The 15,876-nt window shown below is 46.3% G+C and overlaps 1 protein-coding gene across 1 annotated transcript; it reads right to left on the bottom strand.

Annotated features, from left to right (window-relative positions):
- Window positions 1-6,397: 6,397 nt before the first annotated feature.
- LOC132579578 (DNA-directed RNA polymerases I and III subunit RPAC2-like) lies at window positions 6,398-15,875 on the bottom strand. Its single transcript, XM_060250040.1, has 5 exons — window positions 15,489-15,875; window positions 12,414-12,511; window positions 9,398-9,474; window positions 6,908-6,990; window positions 6,398-6,574 (listed from the first exon to the last, which is right to left on the bottom strand). The coding sequence occupies exons 1-5, from the start codon at window positions 15,531-15,533 to the stop codon at window positions 6,527-6,529; spliced, it is 351 nt and encodes a 116-aa protein (XP_060106023.1). The 5' UTR covers window positions 15,534-15,875; the 3' UTR covers window positions 6,398-6,526.
- Window position 15,876: the final 1 nt, after the last annotated feature.

Here is a 15,876-nt window from a genome sequence, read left to right as displayed (position 1 = left end):
TGGGGGAGGAAGGTAAAGGAGACTGTGAGCTGCTCTGAGACTCTGAGAGTTAGATTGTAGGGCGGGATGCAAATCCAATATCTTCTTCTTCTGTTAGGCCAATGTCTCTCAGTGTGTGTCTTAGTTACGGTCACCGGTGCAGACACAAAATGTGCGGGCTGGCTGCCAATCCAGCAACGACAGGGTTCTTTTTGCCTTAGATACAAAAACGGCTCATGGCTCAGGCAGTTTCCCTTTCTTGCTCTATCCAGTGCTGTAGCTAGTTGTTTGTGGGAACTTGGTCAATTCCATCCAAAAGCTGTGAAAGGTACTGCAAAAGGAGTCATTCTGTTATCTGTTCTAAAGACGACAGCCTTCATAGGCAGCTCGGGTGTGCAGGGAGTTTTCGCCTTTCCTGCCAAACTGTAAGTTCATTCTGCATGTGCTGCATTTTTCCAAATGAGTCTATCTGGCCTAGACCAACAGAAAGGCCATATCAATCATGTGCCCAACTGGATCTGCAGTGATGCACTTATTTTTATGATCCCGACGCCTCCCCCCTCCCCCGATTCAGCTTGAGCTGAAAAACCATCTTTGAACCTGCCTCCTTTAAGGACCCATTGGTTAATGCAAGCTCCACCCACCTCAACATCACTTCCTGCAAGCCTTCAATCTTTGTGAGAAAGGTGGTCTACCAACGAAGTATTAAAACTCAAATCAATCGCAACCTGCCAGTTACTGCCGTCCTCACTTGCATCACTGCTGCCATTTTGGTGAAGCTTCTTTTTCCAAAGAGAAAACACCAAGGCCATGGAGATCTGTTAAAGAAACACTTGCTCCAGCTCCAACATGGGCAGCCTGTCTCAGTTCCTGCCATTTAATCTCATCCGCTCACCCCTCCTGGGTTCTACCCAGCCGGTAAGCCCCAAAGTTGGTTGTGATTTCAGTACCAAGCCACCCAATCTTTGATTATTTGGGATTTTTGCAAACCTTCGTTACTTCTAGACTTACTGGTGTGTTGTTTGTATAGGGGGACTTTGTCCCATACATGTGTATATATTGTACAGAAAGCCACCTAAGTTGGGGATTCATTGAATTCAGAATTTGAGGGTGGGTGGGTGGGAGAGGAGACAGAAGAACAATTTAACATCCATGATGCATTTAAGATCAAGTCAGCTCTAAACCTATGCTAAGGGAATGCTACCAGCAGGCAGGAAAAGTAACCCCCACTTCCTTGCCCAGCATAACGTAGCTGGTCTTCATACACCGCAGGCAGACTATCAGGTGGAAACCCAGCAAAATCTGAACCCATGACACCCGTGAAGGGAATCAGGGCCCCAAGCTGGCCATCTTCTCTGCCGTATGCCTACAACTCCTTTTAAAAGTCTTATTTACTTAAGGGGGGGGGGGAGGGTGTGTGTGCATTATAAAGGACATGTAGCAAAATGAATTTATTGTAATTTTTGGATTTTGGATTTCCTGTGGGTTATATAGCCATCATGTAGACATGCTAACTTTGGATTAAAGTTCATTGACTGTATCAAGTTTTCTTGACACAAAATTGCTGGCTCAAGGCTGCAAGGGCCCAGGATAAGGCACGCCAAGCTAACGTAGGCTTCCTTTCAGCCTCCCGCTTTGGAAACTCCTTGGCTGCTGCTTGACACAAGGTCCAAAGCTGGGGGTGGGTATCTGGGGAGGGTTGGTGGTCCTCCCCAAGTTGTCTTCTACTTGTCAAAAGGATTCGTCCCCAACCTGAGCAAAAATCTGGAGCTGGTGCATGGCCCCATGCTAACAACTGCTGATGCACCAGCCAGATTTGCCAGGGCTCTGTGATGCGTGAAAGAACAAGCTTGAGCATCCCTGGGCTTTTCAGATTTTGATCTGGCAAGCAGGGAAGGAATGCATTTCATACTTTCTCTCCATTGATACCAGTCCTCCCTGCAGCTCTCATGTTCCCAGCTTCCTTTGCTACCAGTTGCAAAAGGGTACTAGGTCTGTGTGCATTCCAAGGGAAACGGGTGGCAAAAAAAAGAATACTGCCTGAAGTACATAAGTCAACACCCTGAGGCTGCAGGGGTGGGGAAACAAGCTTCTGGTCCTTAAGGATACAAAAATATGCTTGAATTCATGTGATCAAAATCAGGTGCAATTGATTATGGGTGCAGTCAGACCACACACTTGGCCATGCCTGTAATTTCTCTGGAACTATTTGTTACAGAGAAATGCGATCACACACACCACCCTAATTCCCACTTCACCCGTGGCTGAGTGATCAGACTGCTGCCTCACGATCACCACAGAGAGGGCGGGTGGGCGGCTTTGGGGTTTTTTTAAAAAAAAACAAAACCCTGTGCTTTATGTATGCACATAACCACTTACTGGCCATTGGGCAAATATGCGGTTATGCACACATCGGTATCAGCGAAAAAGAAATGGCGGCCAGGGAGCAGAAGTGGGAAGTGCACAGCGAGACTGGCACAAACAAAAACCACCAGATTTTTTTCCAATGTTGGGAAAGTCGGGGGTGAGCATGGGTGGCCAATGAATGGGGAACGGAGGACAGATGTGGCTGTATGGACGAACACTTTAAATCCTTTGGAGAGAAGCAATGGCAATGGATCAAAGAGCTCGTCTAACCATACCCTAAGTTCTTCCAGAGGACAAAAGGCGGCTCTCCACGTCTACTCGAAGCAGAACTGCGAAGTAAGTAAAATCTGGGGTGCTCTTCAATGTGGCGTGATTAACATGGCCTTGAAAATAAGTTCATAGAAATTACTAGCTGGCAAGCTTACAGGCCCAAACAGGAAACACAACAGAGAATCAGAGCTTGTAAAGTTTCCCTAACTAGCCACCGGGTGGCAAATTCTCATCCCAGTGGCAAGTGGATATTTGCAAGCCTAAGTTAATATGTATGTCAGATTTCTGCCTGTCCAGTGAAGGATTTTAGGTTTTCAGTACAGACACCTGAATAAAACAACAGGATTGTTTCCACTGAAGTGTATTTGCCTCCTAACTTCTCAACTGTGGTTCCTGAAGCAGCTACACTGCTCCTGAAATGCAACTTCCTGCTTTAAAAAAATAAGCCTGCTTTTCCATTTAAAAACCATAACTAAATGAGCTAGCGGCTCTCCGCGCTGTAGGTTGTAGGTCACAGGGCAGTTGAGTCTTACAGAGGAGCTACGGCATCCACTATGGAGGAGGGACAGCCAACTGAAAGCCCCTCTGTGCAGGTACCCTGTGACTGAACGGTTGTGTAACTGTCTTGCCTTGAGCCAAGCCACTGGTCTACCTGGGCCAGCATGGTAGGCTCCAGCTAGCTGATAGCAACTCCCAAAGGTCTCAGGTTGGGACCTTCCCCAGCTAAGATCCTCCTGTAACTGGAGATGCTGAGGACTGAACCTGGGACCATCCACATACAAAGCATGAGCTCAGCCACTGAGCTATGGGTCCCTCCTCCCTACCAGTGCACTGTCAAACAGCAGTATGGGGTCTGTTCTGCTCATTTGGTTGTAATAACATCTCCAAGGCATAAACATCGGCAATGTATGTTTTAGGGCTATTTTAGCTGTTCCTTACAATGCATCCAGCTACTCCCAGCAAAATCTTCGCTTTCTCCATTCATTCAAATATTTATTTATTTAGCAAGCTTATATTCCGCCTTTTCCCGTAAACGGGCTCGAGGCGGATCACAACATATAATAACAACAATAAAAAACCTACATATCAAAGTTAAAACACCAAATGAACAGTAAGAGCAATAAATAAAATGCACCACCAGCGGACAGGGCACAGCATATCAAAAGCCGGTTGTAGGCCCACCATAAACGATGGGAATACCAATAAGATAGCACTTGTCATAAAGCATGATGTCACCACAAGGGAGGCCAAATGATGGAATAATAGGACGCCAGCTGCCTCAACCATAGGCCCGGCGGAGCAGCTCCGTCTTGCAGGCCCTACGAAATGGCAGTAACTCAGGTAGGGCCCAGATTTCCACCGGGAGCTGATTCCACCAGGCAGGGGCCAGGGCTGAAAAGGCCAGGGGTGGTCAGGAAGGTGTTGCGTGGCCGATCGCAACGACCTCAGGGGTGTATATGGTGAAAGGCGGTCCCTCAGGCATGTTGGTCCCAGACCACATAAGGCTTTAAATGTCTGTACCAAAACCTTGAAGCGGATCCGATAATCAATAGGTAGCCAGTGCAGTTGGCACAGCACTGGCTGAATGCTTGCCCGTAAAGGCAATGCAGTTAACAGCCGTGCTGCCGCATTCTGCACTAGCTGGAGTTTCCGGATCAGCCGCAAGGGTAAGCCTGCATAGCGCGAGTTACAGTAATCCAACCTGGAAGTGACCGTTGCATGGATCACAGTAGCTGAATCCTGGGGGGATAGGTAGGGCGCCAGCTGCCTGGCCTGCTGAAGGTGGTGAAAGGCAGATCGAGCAACTGCTGTGACTTGGGCCTCCATGGTGAGGCATCCAGTATCACCCCCAGGCTCCTCACCTTCTGAACTGATGCAAGAGATACACCGTCCAGGGTTGGGAGTCGGAGGCCCAACTTTAGTCCCCCACGGTTCAGGTACAGGACCTCCGTCTTGGTTGGATTGCGTTTCAGCCAGCTTTGTTGCAACCATCCAGCCACGGCTTCCAAGGCCCGGTCAAATGCTCCAGAGTGATGTCTGAATGGCCGTCCATCAACAGATAGAGCTGGGTCTCATCTGCATATTGGTGACAGCCCAGCCCAAAACCTTGAGCAATCTGGGCAAGGGGGCGCATATAGATGCTAAACATCATTGGTGAGAGAATAGCTCCTTGCGGTACACCACACTCAAGTGGATGTTGCAAAGAGGTCTGCTCACCAAGGGCCACCTTTTGTCCCCGACCACGGAGAAAGGAGGAAAACCACTGTAAAGCAATCCCCTGGACTCCTATGTCGGCAAGGTGGTGGGTCATCAGATCGTAGTAGACCGTGTCAAAAGCTGCTGAAAGATCTAGCAATAGCAGCAGCGCTGATCCGCCTTGATCCAGATGCCTTCTGAGATCATCTGTGAGGGCAACCAAGACAGTCTCCATGCCATGCCCAGGACGGAAGCTGAACTGCAAAGGGTTAAGGATAGAGGTGTCCTCCAGGAAAGCTGGAAACTGCTCCGCCACTGCTTTCTCAAGCCTCTGGCCCAAGACAAACTAAACTCTTTATTAAGGTATTTTTTTATTTAGGTATCTGAGCCCTGCTTTCCTTCCCAATGGGGACACAAAGTGGGATGTAACATCATTTCCCTCATCCCCTACTGCATCATCACAACAACACTGTGTGAGGCAAGTTAGGCAGAGAGTCTGTGACTGGCCCAAGGTCAGCAGATGAACTTCCGCAGCAGAGTGACGATTTGAACCCGAGTCTCCCAGATCCTAGCCTGACACTCTAATCATTAGATAATGCTGGTTCTAAACTCTGGGATTTGTCTCAGTTAAACATTACATGCATTTGCTTATTTGGTAAAACAACAAATAGGATAGTGGGGGAACAAAAATCCATTTGGAGGACTCATCTGCCTGCCCCTGACCTGCCCTATCCACGTCCTAGCTTGGAAGATTCCACAAGATGCTGCTGGGGGTGCAGCTGATATTCTCAGGATGCTAAATGGTGTGTCCCAGTACCACATTTTATTTTTGTTTAGTGCAGTTATTTGCAAAAGCCACTTGTATCAGCACAGAGATCTGATTAAACCTTGAGACGCCAGAAGTTATTGCATCTCAACAATAAGGCACCCTCATTCAGCCTGACGAGAAGTTCATATGAACTCAAACTTGCACACTGTTTTCTGTCACACTGGTTAGTCCCAGGGCTTTTTTTGTAGAAAAAGACCAGCAGGAACTCATTTGCATATGAGGCCACACCCTGACACCAAGTCAGCAAAAACCCTGGTTAGTCCTAATTAAAAACAACGACTATTATGTGTGTTGTGGTTTGGGTTTTAGGTTTTTTGGGGGGACAGCATAGCTGCAAACAACTTTTGATCATCCGTAGATGTCAGAATTCTTTACCGGACAAACCGCTGCTCTAAAGATGTGACCTAAAATTAAAGCTGCATCTACTGCTGAACACAGATTATACAATCAAATAAATCATACATTTTATGTTACTTTGTAATGTTCATTCACCACAAAAATAACAATCAATGGTGAATGTCAGCAATCACCGACAAAAGGATTGTCAACATTCACTGGTGAATGTCAACAAACACTGGCACACGGATGTCAACATTTACTAGTGATCGTCAACGATCATTTGCTTTCAACCCACAACAATATCTATGAGTTTTAGTAATATCCTGCAGTCAATTCCAGATAAGTGCCATTTTAACACAGAACATTCTTGAGACGAGCTGTTTTGAACATGTGCTGAGAATGAACGAAGAACACGGATTAGGAAATTTAGTATTTATTAGGAAAACTCACCCCGAGTCCATAAAAAAAATAAAGCCTTGCCCCCAGATCACAACCCAGCAACAGTCACTATATACAATGGTGCATGCCACGCTACCCCTAGAGGGGCTACTCCATGTTCACATCCTTCTGTGCCTTGTATGCCTCCACGCTTGCCTGCAAAAACAGAGAGTGTGACCTGAGGACATGTGGTCTGTGCTCTATGGACAAGTACTCTCAGGAGGTCTCCTCCTAGAGAGAAAACAAGGGGATAGTTGCATAGGAAACCCAGAGCATGGTATTTGCAAAGGAGACCTGAATTTGAAAGGGACACCTTCTGGGCTCCAGATTCTTCAGCAAGGGATTCTTGCCCTGGACAGAACGGGGTGGTGTTCCTCTAGCTGACACAATCTCTTTTATTCCAAGGACAGCAAAACCCATGCTCACTTCTGCAAGAGGAGGATCGTATCTAGCCTACCTTGGGGTGGGGAAGACAATGGACTGACCTACCTCGAATTTGCTAAGCACATGCTGGCAGACTGCTGTGAGTTCCTCCAGTCCCTTCTCGAACATCTCAAGAGCAGAGAGGCCTCCTGGGAGGAAGGAGAGAAGACTTCAGACTGGAGGACTGAAATCCTGTTAACATTTTTATCCAACCCTTGCTCCGAGAAAGTTCAGAGTGACGGATGCTGGTCCCTTTACGCTCACAACCACCCCCCCCAACAACTTGGGAACTAGACTGGGTGCCCAGTAAGGTGAGAGGGGCATTGAGCCTGGGTCACTCAGTTCCTAGTTCAATGCTCTAACTACTGCCCCACGCTCCCTCCCTCAGTTAGTTGGAACAAAAACCTACTTGAAAAGTTGCAATCAAAAGCAAAGGCTCCCAGGCAAAATCTACAGTGATACTTTCCCTCATTCTTACGCTGCTGTGGTTTTCAAACGTCTAGAGCAGGGGTGGCCAAACTGTGGCTCTTTCACACATATTGTGTGGCTCTTGAAGCCCCCACTGCACCATCAGCCAGCTTGAAGAAGGCATCTGTCTCTTTAAATCACTTCTCCAAGCCAAGGTAGCCAGAGGCTCAAAGAATGTATTTAAAGTTGCTTTCTTTTCACCTTTTCCTCCCTCCATCTATTTTCCTTCCTTTCGGTTCTCAGACATATGATGTTCATGTCTTGCGACTCTCAAACGTGTGGTGTTTATTCTATGTGGCTCATACATTAAGCAACTTTGGCCAGCCCTGTTCTAGAGCATGGGTCTCCAGCATTTTGGAGCCTATAGGAATTTTGGAATTCTGACACAAGGCAGTGGGCACGATCAAAAAATGGCTGCTGCAGGAGGTGAAGCCAACCACAAAATGCCAGGGAAAGAAGTTATAGATTACTCTAATAGCAGCTCTGCAGCTTGACCAGCGGAAGCCTCGTTTGACACAATATCTTTTCATCTGCAGAACCAATCAGGAGGCTTGCTGGGCAAAAGCCACACCCACTTTCTGAAAGCACATGGCGGACACTCACAGGCATCGTGTTGGGACCCCTGGTCTAGAGGTTAGTCGTGTTCTGCCCAAAACATCCTCGTGGCAATAATCAGTGATTTCTGGGGGTAGCAGGATCTCCAGGATGCCAAGCTGCTAAAAGCCACAGAGATCCTGGCAGGGCCGACTCCATGTGGAAAGACGTGTACATACAGGAAGTGGCTTATGTGTGTCACAGGAAGTGACATACAGGAAGTCGCATCGCTGGCCCATTATTGACCAGTGTCAAACTTGCCTTTTCTGGGCAAGATAATCGAGAGAGCAGTGGCGATTCAGTTGCAGAATTTTCTGGAGGATGCTTCTATATTAAGCCCATACCAGTCAGGCTTCCGTCCAGGCCATATAACAGAGTTGGTTCTAGTTGCCTTTATGGATGACCTCCAAAGGCATCTGGATTGAGGTGGGTCAGCAGCACTGTTGTTGTTGGACCTGTCAGCGGTGTTTGACACGGTCGACCATCACTTACTGATCCACCACCTCGCCAACACTGGGATATGAGGGTCTGCCTTACAGTGGCTTTCCTCTTTTCTTGTCATGGACAAGGGGTAGCGATAACGGAGCAGCTGTCCCAAAGGCACCCACTATTGAGTGGAGTGCCACAAGGGGCTGTTCTCTTTTGGATGCTATTTAACATCTATATGCATCATCCCCTTGCCCAGATTGCCTGGAGGTATGGGCTGGGATGACACCCAGCTCTGTTGGGCAGCTGGTCTGGCCACGACCCAGAAAATCTGCGGGATCTTTGACAGCTCTGCAGAGCCTGCCAGACGGAGCTCTTCTACCAGGCTTTTGATTGTTAAGGCTGGTAATTCTGACTGGACAAACTGAACCGGTACTTCTATCTAGAGAAACCGAACTGATCACCGTAGTGCCTGGCTCTTAAACTTGAACTACAACTGGAGATGAATTTCATATGGAAAGGATTTGTGTGCTGCCATAACAAATATAGCACGAAAATAGCACTTTAAAGTTACTGTGATGGTTGTTATAATTGGTTTTAATGATTGTAATTAATGGCAATGGTTGTCTAATTGGTGTCAATGTGTTTTTAATTTTGCAGACTTTTTACGGGGTGGTTTGCCATTGCCTTCCCCAGTCATCTACATTTCCCCCCCAGCAAGCTGGGTACTCATTTTACCGACCTCGGATGGAAGGCTGAGTCAACCTGGAACCGGCTACCTGAACCAGCTTCCACTGGGATTGAACCCAGGACGTGAGCAGGGAGCTCAGACTGCAGTACCGCAGCTTTACCACTCTGTGCCACGGGGCTCTTAGGATATAAATAGAACTAAGTAAATAAATAATAAAACAAACAAATCCAGCTCGGTGTAGTCGACTCTGTCTGGCAGTGGCTCTTGAAGGTCCTGGGCAGAAAAAAGCCTTTCCCAGCATCCATAAGCTGAGAGAGCCTTTAAAACCCGGAAGCCAGCTCTGTGGGCCCTCCAGCATGTAGGACAGTAGGCTTCACCTTTGGTCTGGATCCGGAAGTTGATTTTGCTTTCAGAAGGATGAGTGATGCTGTAGCCACAGAACTCCACTTCAGGACTGCAGAAAAACAGGTTTCCAAAGGACGAAAAAGAGAGACAGAGAGGCCAGAATCAGCAGTGTGAGCTCCTAAGAGCCAGGGAGACTAAGATGGAACAAGAAACTTCCCTGAAAGCTGGGTCACATGCAGGGTGCATCAAGAAAAAGAAGTTCTGCATCAACTTCTACCCCCCCCCCCCAAAGCACTGAAGCTACCTACCTGTATAGATGATGCAGAAAAACCTGCATACCCAAGTCCAAACTGTGCAACCGCTGTGGAGTTTTGTGAGCCAAAATTCTGCTTTGTGAGCCAAAAGAGCTAACAGCATTACAAGTTGTGAGTGAGCCCATATTTGACTATTTCATAAACTAGTTTTTTTAGAAGATTATCACCGTCATGTTTAAAAATCACAGAACGGATTCTTTTAAATTATACTACTTTAAAACCATATCTTGTGGTCGAGGAAGTCAATGCCTCAAATTTCTAGGTAGCCTTCCTAAGTCATTTTTCCCTGTCCCACTCCGGATCTGAAATATGGGAATAATACCGCTAGTCTACTTTGCAAGGCTGTTGTAAGGATTACGACTGCAATTAGGACAAATTTAGAACTCTGAAAGTCCTATACAAATGCTAAATATTATCAGTGAAATCCCACTTGCTTCACTATGACGGCAAAAGCGTGCGCTGAGATTTCTCACATTGACTGTTTGCATAGATTTTCATGTCTGTACAGCTCCCAGCATTCCGTTGGCAGGGTTCCTCCCTCCTTCCTGGCCTCTCAGCAACTCTAATTAGGAGCCCTTTACACAGAGGCCAGTCCCTATTAGGACAGTCACAATGAGAAATCTTGATTAAACACACAAAGACCCTAACAGTGTTCTCATTCCTAATCAGTCTTTTTGGATCAGAGCATCCTGTCTTTATTTCTTTGATCCTTGGCTGATACATGCAATTTAAAATCAAGCCAAGAAAGTCGTTTTATGGGTTAAAAAAGGTCTCATTAAGATTATATCTAAAGAGCAACTGAACTACTTAAAATAAATTTTGGTAACTGTCATCAACTATCTTTTAATATGACCACACAAGAACAGCCTTAGCTGTAAAATGACTTCAGAGAAGATCAATCAGTGGGCATCATCACTTCCTCTAGCTGAAAAGTCAAAGAAGAGCCTAATTCAGATAAAGCCCAGTGTGCAGATTTGCATCACATCAAATGTCCCATATAGTCCAATCACAGGGTTGCCAGCTCTGGAGTGGGAGACTGGGGGATGGAGCCTGAAGATAACAGAGACCTCAGCAAAGTGAAATACAACAGAACCCACCTTCCAAAGGTAAGTCACTTTTCTGATCTCTGCAGTCTTTTTGAAAGAAGATAAAATCCAAATAGGCACAGAAAAATCTAATCTTTTTCAGAATAGACCAAAATAATTTCCGAGTCGACAGGTGCAGACAGCAGAATGGGATGTACCACTACAGAACATAGGTAGGTTGGGGCCACATTTATAATTCTATGTGTAAAAATCCCCTGCAAATTAAAAGCAAAACTGCACAGACAATTTCTAGCCTAGCCCTTTGTATGCTGGACTAGTTTACAAGCCCCTGGAAGGCTCCTATCAGCCCCTTAAGCAACTAGCTGTGTTGCTTCCTTCTCCCTCTTTCTTGCTTCCTTCTGCATCACAGCTTGCTTTGCCAAGCTTACTCCATCACACAGGAGCTACAAAGCAAAGCTTCTGTTTTCTCCATTGGCTGAGGCTCCTCCCTTTGGGAGGAGCTCTTAAATCTGTATTTAAATTAGCACCAAATTATTCTAAACTGTTTAATGCTTTTAATGTAAATGTTTTTATTGTAAGTTATGTGTTGTGAGCCGCTCTGAGCCTGCTTCGGTGGGGAGGGTGGGATATAAATCCAATAAAATAAAATAAATAAAGGGGGTGAGGGAAAGCTTGCTTCAAATGAAGCCCTGGCTCCTTCCTTCCTTCCCCAGGGGATCAGGAGGAGGAGGAGCCTCAGCCAATAGAAGAAGAGAGGCATGGCCCAGTAGCTCTTCTGTGCAATTGAGAGAGCCTGGATTGCATGGGAATTATACAAAGAAAGCAATTTTTAAGGTGAACAAGTGCTAATGTTTTAAGCACATTTTATTTTAAGGTTTTTTAAAAAAAAAATCTTTGTGTTTATCTGTGTCCTTTATAAAGTTTATATCTCTGCTACCTGGCATTACATTTTATGATGTGCACGGCCCGGCTCAGCAAGGTTTCATTTATGTCAGATACGGCCCTAGTAACAAATAAGTTCAACACCCCTGATGTAATCCCTTCCCTGTAGTGTGAAGTGGTACACTCCATTTGACCACGTCAAATTGCCAATAATTGTAAATTTCCTTTAATTGTAGCCCTTCTTTCTCACTGAGAGTCAAGGCAAGAAAAACAATGCAATAAAGAAAAACAGAAGACAGAACATAAACAATGCAACAACTGGATGACACAGTGCAATAAAACACAAAATAATACTCGCAATAAATTGTGCAATAACCACAACTCTGTTTTGTTTACAAAAACACTCTTTTGCCTGTGTAAGCTAGGCTTAAAATGGCTGCCATCACATCTCCTGGAATTCCATAAATTGGATTTTGCAAAAACACGCATAGCCCCTTAAAAAAAAGGAAAAATACCAAGCATTTCCTTAAAGCGTCCATGCTTGGCCATACAATTCTTGCATTTCTCAAATTAACTCAATTTTTGCACACCTGGCATATAATACATTTGCTGAAATTCTAAGCCTGGCTGAACGGCAGAAGTTCAAAGCAAATACGATCCATCTGTCATGGGGTTTCCACAGCTCCAGCACTGCACAGTAGCAAAGGCACCTGATCTCTTCACATAGTGATAACTCTGTTAGGCAACCTGCATTCCTGCCTTCATGCTGGCTGTCCCATCATTTCAGCATGCAGAACCTGACTTACTCTTTCATGATTATGTACCGGAGGGAGTTGCCCAGGGTGTGGTCCTCATTGTGGAGCACAAATGTGACACAGCTTTTATCTGCCCCATCAACTCGTACCTGTCAAATGAGATAAAATACACTCAATCAGATTCCTGGAGGACTTCAAGCCCATGCCACCACAGCGGTCAGCTAGTTCTGGTGATCAACGTGGCTCCTCGATGTATAAAGCTGCTGTATTGAGTTATAACCCTTGGTCAATCCACCTCAGGACTGTCTGCTGTAGCTGGCAGACAACTCCAAGGTCTCAAGCAAACAAAGGCCTTTCCCAACACCTGCCGCCTTTAAATGGGATCCTTTAAATGGAAATGTTGGGGACTGAACCTGGGATCTTCTGCATGCCAAGCAGATTTCCCACCACTGAGCAGCCCTTCGTTAAGTCAAAGGCTGAAGCTGTACAGGGCCATTCAGAGCCCACTGCCTCAAGTCCTAGGGCAGGGATGGCCAAACCTGCTTCTTGTAAGAGCCACATTGAATAAACGTCAGATGTTTGAGAGCCACAAGACATGAATGTCAGGGAGAGAGGGAGGAAAATAGGTGGAGGGAAGGAGGGAGAAGTGGAAAGAAAGCAACTTTAACTGCACTCTCCAAGCTGCCAGCTGGTTAGGCTTGGAGAAGTGATTTAAATAGAGAAATGCCTTCTCCAAGCCAGCTGATGGGGCAGTGGGGACTTCAAGAGCCAAACAATATGTGTGAAAGAGCCACATGTGGCACCTGAGCCACAGTTTGGCCACCTTGTCCTCGGAAAATGCTTTGAACCAGACTGCAGCTCACAACATTAAGTGGATAGTGTGGGACTTGGGACCCAGAAGATCTGGTTCGAGTAACCAAGAACTAGTGTGCGTAAGCGGTCAGAGTGTCGGACTAGACCCAAGCTGAAATCCCCACTCTGCCTTGGAAACTCTCTAGGACACCATAGGCTTATCACACTCTGTCAATCTAACCCACCTCACAGGGTTGTTGTTGGCTGGATAAAAGGAAAGAAGGGAGTTTGATGTTCTGCTTTGAGTCCTCACTGGCCAAAAAACAGGATAAAAATATCTAAATAAATACACAGCTTGGTCTTGCTCATTCCAAACCTTCTACCTTTCTGAAAAATGGTAATAAAGGGGATGGTCTGGGAAAACCAGATGCAGTGAGGAATCTCAGCTCCTTAAAAGAACTGCTTGAACAATGAAGCTCATGCAGTAAATCTATTTTACAAGCAAGTGTGGTGGAGTTTCACATGGGCTGGAAAAACCTGGGACTGATTCCTTGTTTGGGTCATGACACTCCCAAGGTGACAGTGGGCCAGCAGCAGGTTTACCCCAGTGTAACCCACATCATTGTGGGGGAAAATAGGAGAACCTCTTCCACGTACAAGGTACAAACAGAATACTATGTCTGGGGCAGTGACGCACTGTATGTTTGGGGAGACCACAGTGGGAGGGTTTGTGGAGTTCTAGCCCCACTGGTGGACCTCCTGATGACACCTGGGTTTTGGCCACTGTGTGACATAGTATTGGACTGGCTGGGCCATTGGTCTAATCCAGCATGCCTTCTCTTATGTTCTTAGATCTTTTCATGTCCAAATTCAAGCCCCAAAAGTCACGAGGGCCAATAATATTAAAGGAGCTCTTTGGCCCAGCAATTCAGATTTTGCCCTCCTTGGTAACCAAAAAGGGACTCCAATCTGCCCCATCTCCCCGCCCCCCTGATCTTTTCAAGGGTTCCTTGACTACATCACTGAACAGCCTAAGTATATTTTATATTCTCCCATTTATCCCCTCCTAGACTGCAACTATTCCCCCCCACCCCATGTTTTAATATAGACTTCGACTGTGCACTACATTCCTCGAATGTATTGGATATTCTGCAGGGCCAATTGCTTAGTTTTTATTTGTTCTCTCTGCTTTTCAGTTATGCTGTCTCTTTTAATCTAAATAAGAACATAAGAGAAGCCATGTTAGATCAGGCCAATGGCCCATCCAGTCCAACATTCTGTGTCACACAGCGGCCAAATATATACACACACACTGTGGCTAATAGCCACTGATGGACCTCTGCTCCATATTTTTATCTAACCCCCTCTTGAAGGTGGCCATGCTTGTGGCCGCCACCACCTCCTGTGGCAGTGAATTCCACATGTAATCACCCTTTGGGTGAAGAAGTACTTCCTTTTATCCGTTTTAACCTGTCTGCTCAGCAATTTCATCGAATGCCCACGAGTTCTTGTATTGTGAGAAAGGGAGAAAAGTACTTCTTTCTCTACTTTCTTCATCGCATGCATTATCTTGTAAACCTCTATCATGTCACCCCTCAGTCGACGTTTCTCCAAGCTAAAGAGCCCTAAGCGTTTCAACCTTTCTTCATAGGGAAGGTGTTCCAGCCCTTTAATCATTCTAGTTGCCCTTTTCTGAACTTTCTCCAATAATAAAAGTATACGAGTTAAATGCCCTTTGTTTCATTACATTTCTGGGACAAAACTTGACCCATGTATACAGAGGTTCCAAAAAAAGACAATTTCGATGCTTCCGCTCGGTTTCTTTCTTTCTTTGCTGGACTCAAACTTTTTCCTAACAGTGTAATTCTAAGCAGAGCTACACTTTTCTATGTCTACTGAAGTAAACTGGTTTAGGAAGGCATAAGTTTGTTTAGATCGCACTATAATGTTTGTGAACGGTGGTGCTGGTGCGACCACCGCCGAAGCACTTGCCCACCGTCCCGGTGGCCAACACGTGGAAGTCTTGTTAACGTGCAGAGAATGGATCACGCTGCTGTTTCTTACATCGACGTCAGCAGCCCCAATAGAAACGGGGCGCTGCCTTAAGGAACAACCAGTGGATCGAGGCAACCCACGGAGTAATGACATGAAGAACTGCATCCTTTTTTTTTTTGCTGGCCCCATTACGCTGCTTAACCGGAATGCCAAGAGGATGTGCGGTGATTCCCCACAGTTAATAACCATCACCATGCAGAGGCACAGCTTCACCTGTTCAACTTCAGCCTGCTATGCACGCTATTACGCACACCAAAGCCACCCCCCGTCCTCACCTACCATCTGCAGCACCCGCGGCTTCGGGGTGCCCTCCTCGTCGCCCATCTCTCGTGCCGGACTTCAACGCGCGAAGTAGCTTGGGAGTTGTAGTTTATAAAACGACGAACAGTAACTCCCGTCAGCCTTCGCGCAAGAAAGCAGCCTATAGGTGTGGAAACGCGCGTCTAGATGATGTAGTGGTCTTATCTTGGCCTTCTGGAGTACGGACTTCTGATAACAAATAGACTATTCAGTCCCTGAAAGAGAACAACAAGCCGTTTTATGAAGAGAAAAAGAGAGAGAAAACATCGCGGGGGAAGAGCCGGGCGCCGCTTCCTCGGCCCGACAGCCCGGCTTCCCTTATCGGCCCTCCTTCCGGTCGGTGGTTCGCGGGCGCCTACAACCTTTC

The sequence above is a fragment of the Heteronotia binoei genome, chromosome 11, assembly GCF_032191835.1.
Source record: "Heteronotia binoei isolate CCM8104 ecotype False Entrance Well chromosome 11, APGP_CSIRO_Hbin_v1, whole genome shotgun sequence".
Taxonomy (NCBI): domain Eukaryota; kingdom Metazoa; phylum Chordata; class Lepidosauria; order Squamata; family Gekkonidae; genus Heteronotia; species Heteronotia binoei.
Note: the sequence above shows the minus strand (reverse complement) of the source record. Positions and strands in the feature narration are given on the sequence as shown.